Here is a 4,881-nt window from a genome sequence, read left to right on the forward strand (position 1 = left end):
AGAGATTATGTTAACAAATTGTAAAAATATATATTTTTTCATGATGCCTAAAAGCAGAAATGTTCATGTGATATTGCTGTGTAAAAAAGCATTGTATTTGAATATATTAATTATATGAAATATGAAATTATATATTTATTTTAAGACAAAATACACAGAATGTGTACGAGCTAGCGAAATCCTAGCATCATCTGCATATTTCCGTTAGGGAGCGCATACTATGTGAAGTGCGCCTGTGCAATTACTCAATTCGCCTTTGCACTCCTAAACAACGCGATTTTTAAAGTAAAGTCTACAAACCTTAGTCCACTATGATCATAACATATTGTAGTTTTGGGAACAGAAAACTGTATTGAGATCAAATGTTTCATCGATGAGAACATTTGCAGAATGTCGGCCAAAATCCATCTCGTTCCATCTTCTCCCACTGCCCGCCAGTGAGCTTCCTCTCAGTACCATATTTGGTAGTGAGTGGCAACGCCAAGCGGATGCTTCACATTTAAACATCCAGTTAAATATTTGTCTCATTGTTCTATGTGTGATGTCACCTGCATATTGTTTTTTAAATCAGCTTTTTACGTGCGTTTTTGAGATTTGCTGTCGAAAATAAACCAAATATTTTCTAAAACATTGTACAACATACTGTAGGTCTACTTGTTTGACTACAGCAGCACCTCTTTAGGGCAGTTTAGGAAGCGTCTGCGTTGCGTCTCTGCACTCGTGCAGGGCCTGCGCACGCTGTTACACGTCAGCACAATTGCCAGCAGCGAATCCCTGCCCAGAGCTGCGCAGCAGCGTTGCGCAGACCTGCTTGGTAAAAATCGCAGCCATTTCTCTTCATCTTGTTGTAAAGCCACAGGTCCGAGAATGCAAATACTATAATAGTGGCTGATGTTGGAGTTTATAGGCGAATTTCTTTATATCTAATTGAAAGACTTAAACTTTTTCCTTCTCATGAGCATTGAGAGAAACAGCCACATAGGCAGCCTATTTAGACGGAGTCGAGCGATTCCATAGCCAAGAAAGTGCGGTTGGTAGACGCGGTAATGTCATTGAATATCACTGTGAAAAGTGAAGACTCTGAGTCCTTTGACGAAGAAGACGAATCATCTTCGCTGCTTTCAGGCAAAAGAGGCTCCGAGTCTGCAGCTCGTCATGATATTTCTCCGGGAGAAGGCGGTCCAATAGAAGACCATGCAGGGTATTCAACACAGCATGGGCGGCTAGCAACTAAAACGACCAGCAAACCAATCGTACTGTGTAAGTTGTTGGTACTGTATAATCCGACAGAGGTAGCATATTTTTCAGTCTTGTCTCATAGGAACTTTCACTTTTACTTTAGAAATACTATTAGATAATAGGCAGAATCTACCGCACACCCAGAGCAGAGTAGTGAAGGTACTGGACGAAACAGGAAAAAGTCTCTGCACACTTTAGAAATATTAGTACAATCTACAATGAAAGATTAGAATTGTATTGACATTATGAGCTATCGCAAAATACTAAACTGTATTTGACTGTTTTGCATGTGACACCTGCCTCTTTCTTTCTCTCCACTAGATCCTGTGAGTGCTGACCGTTTCTTTTCCTCTACTTCTGCAGATGGCAAAACCATCTTAAAGATTGCTCCAGGTGAGTCCTATTTGTCCCATTAAAGAGACACCTTCCTATATTTCCTGGTCTAAGCACCTACTGTAGATGTACCATTTATCTGCAGCACCCAGAACCAAATCTCACGTGCATGCTGGCTAGCTGGTCGTTAACATTTGAATGGTTAAGTCTGTCATGAGAGAGAGGATTTACATTTTGGTAATTTAGCAGATGTTCTTATCCAGAGCGACTTACAGTACTTATTAAACATCCCTCTTCTCCTCAGCCCCAGTCATGACCCGGCCGACTCCTCAGCCTCCTCCCCAGGTGTCCCCAGAGTTCTCCTACCAGGCTATCGTGTACCTGATTGAAGCAGTGGGGCGCCGGTGGAGCCTGTATGGGACGCGGGAGCGCTCGCAGCTCTTCCAGAGCGTGCAGAAGGAGCTGGAGGAGCAGGGTCACTGTCTGCCCGTTGAGAAGATCCGCCGCAAGTGGAACAACTTGATCGTCACCTATAAGAGGGTCAAATACAGAGGCAGGGAGACCGGCCAGGCCAGAACCTCCTGGGAGTACTTTGAGGTACTTGTTTGTTTTATAATAATAGACGTGTGTTGTTTAGCAAGAAAACCGATGTGTGTGCATCTTCTGGGCAAAACAGACAGGGTTGGCTTAAGATTATTGAAACTAAATTTAGTCTCCAAATGTTTATTGAAAACATACATACATTTGCACAATAAGCACTTTTTGTCTCAAATACATTGTGACAGTTGTTAGTTAGCTAGCTAGTGAAGTTGAGCCATGTCATAGATGTGGTATAAGTCAAAACACCTTAAAACAAGACATGGTATCAAGAACAAGATACAGTTAACTGAAACAAGCCACCTACGATTCCCCACATGGCAGTTTCTTGTCATTGTTGCTAGCTGGCTGTTCAGGATCACAGCAACACACAGCCTTCTACTCCTGCGTTGCTCACGCATCATTTTTATGACGTCAGGAAACGTTCTATTCATTTTGTTGAAAATGTTGTTCTTGTGGTCACAGCTGTCTTCTAGTGAATGCTCATAAATTCTAGTGGCATTGGGGGTGTACTATGAAAGTAAGAAACAAGATTGTTATAAGCTGCCCAAGGGTGTTGACACCCTGTCTCTTTCTGTCTCTCTCTTTCTCTCGCATAAGATGATGGATGCCATGCTTGGTGACACCATCGGTGCCGAGACCACTAGCAGCCCTACCCTAGTAACCAGCATCCCTAAGGTGAACGTCGCCACGGAAACCGCCAAAACAGAGCAGAAGCCCCTCCTCCTTCCCCATGGCAACCTCATCACTACCTGCACTCGGACGCTCACCCTTGTCCCCTCCTCCCTCCCACTCCACACGCCAGTTCCCTCCACCCTCCCTCTCTACACCTTTGTCAGATCCCTACCTCCCCCCACCCCCGTCCGCTCCTCCCTCCCTCTCCCCACCCCCTTGGACACGCCCTCCCCCAGGATAGCTAATAACACAGACCCTCTACAGCCAAACCCCTCCCCTGCTCCGGCCGCACAGCCCGCTGCCTCCTGTCACATCCCCTCCGACCTCAGCCGCGTGCACCTTAGCAGAAAGAAGCGCCGTCGCTTCTCCTCCTCCAAGGGCTCCTCCATTACCTCCCTCCTGGCCCAGCAGCAGAAGCGAGCAGAAGAAGGCACCTCCCTGCTGCAGGTGTTCCTGAGGAGGCAGGCGGGGCAGGCCAAGGAGGAGCAGGTGCGTCGCAGCAGAGCGGAGGCCCGGGGGAGGAGGCGCGAGAGGAGGGAGGCGCGCATGGCAGAGTCCCTGGGTAGGATGGCCACGGCTCTGGAGCTGCTCTCCTCCAAACAGGACACAGTCATTGCCCTGCTGCAGAGACTGGCCGAGAGAGACAGGAAGTGACAGCCATCACCCTGCTGCAGGGTTGTCACTAGCTTCTATAGCCACAAAGCCATAATTATGGCTAAACCCCGCCTATTTTTACTATTTATCTTCTTAAAATTTGATTTTAAACCTAACATTAACCTTATGCCTAACCCTAACCTTAAATTAAGGACAAAAAGCTCATTTTTGTTTTCATGAATTTCGACTTTGTGGCTATAAAATCTAGTGGAAACCATGTTGCAGAGACTAGCTGAAGTGACACTGTAATCGCCCTACTGCAGAGACTGGCCGAGAGAGATGGGGAGGCTGACTCAGCATGCGACCGAAGTGTCACTCTTTTTCCCTATATATTGCACTACTTATGAGCTAAAACACAGTAAAAACCCTGGTGTAAACCCACAGTAAAAACCCTGGTGTCCCAGGTCTAAATCGGTCCCTGATTAGAGGGGAAGAATGAAAATTAGCAGTGGAACTGGGTTCGAGGTCCATATTTGAATTTGCCTAATGTAAGGAATAGGGTGCCATTTTGGACTCAGATAATGTTAATTGATTGTGTTGTAAAATGTACAATGGAATAACAATTTTGATTGATAAATGGTTTGTTAATTAATGATTGATCATGATAATCAAAGTAATTTACAATAACAGCATTTGGTTTCAGCATTTATTGCTGGAGAAACCGTTGTGGCGAGTGGAAACTACCATTTAGGCCTACACAGATGGATAAGGATGGTGAAATAGTAGGTGAAACTTGTTCTCACTACTCTGGCATCTGGTCTAACCAGTAACTCCCAAAACACACACGGTCATCTCAACTGTTTGATTGTCAGGCAGCATGCATGAGGCCGATTCAGACTGAGGCAGGTGCAGACACTGAGGCAGGCTAACAACGTTAGAGAACAGCACCTGTAGCTACAGTAAGTGAATTGTTTGACAAAGATTATCTTAAATGATAGTAATGTTTACTAAATGGGTGTTTTCATAGTGTTGCCGGCTTGTAAAAAAAACACATACTGTATAGTCAAGGTGCGTAAATCAAATCATTGAGGAGGACACAAAAAAGTATTGACTTATATCCATAGTGGATCTCTATAGATGCGACCAGTACGTCCGTGATGGAGAGGGATCTCCTAGAAGGGGCACCTTCAGTGGTCAACATGAGACAGACTGAAGGAACTGATCCACTCTGAGGGGGTGGTGATATCAGATAACCAGATTCTGGTTTCACCTTTCGCTAAGAAAAACGGGTTGCCTTAACTCAGCCAATGGAGACAGAAACAATGGAAGGGTGATTGATTGTACAGTTTAGGTGATTCAATACAATTTTTTACAAAATCATCAAAAAGAAAGGATGGGAGAGGGAACAGAGACAGACAGATCATTCTCCATCCAGGGGAGAAG

General features: G+C 44.9%; 1 protein-coding gene across 1 annotated transcript; it reads left to right on the forward strand.

Moving 5' to 3' along the window:
* Positions 1 to 474: 474 nt before the first annotated feature.
* Positions 475 to 4,090, forward strand: LOC121570592 (PH domain-containing protein DDB_G0287875-like). The gene is made up of 4 exons (XM_041882059.2): positions 475 to 1,260; positions 1,561 to 1,632; positions 1,877 to 2,169; positions 2,770 to 4,090. Exons 1-4 carry the CDS (start codon positions 1,047 to 1,049, stop codon positions 3,496 to 3,498), a joined length of 1,308 nt encoding a protein of 435 aa, XP_041737993.2. The 5' UTR covers positions 475 to 1,046; the 3' UTR covers positions 3,499 to 4,090.
* Positions 4,091 to 4,881: the final 791 nt, after the last annotated feature.

Source organism: Coregonus clupeaformis, chromosome 7 (genome assembly GCF_020615455.1).
Source record: "Coregonus clupeaformis isolate EN_2021a chromosome 7, ASM2061545v1, whole genome shotgun sequence".
NCBI lineage: Eukaryota > Metazoa > Chordata > Actinopteri > Salmoniformes > Salmonidae > Coregonus > Coregonus clupeaformis.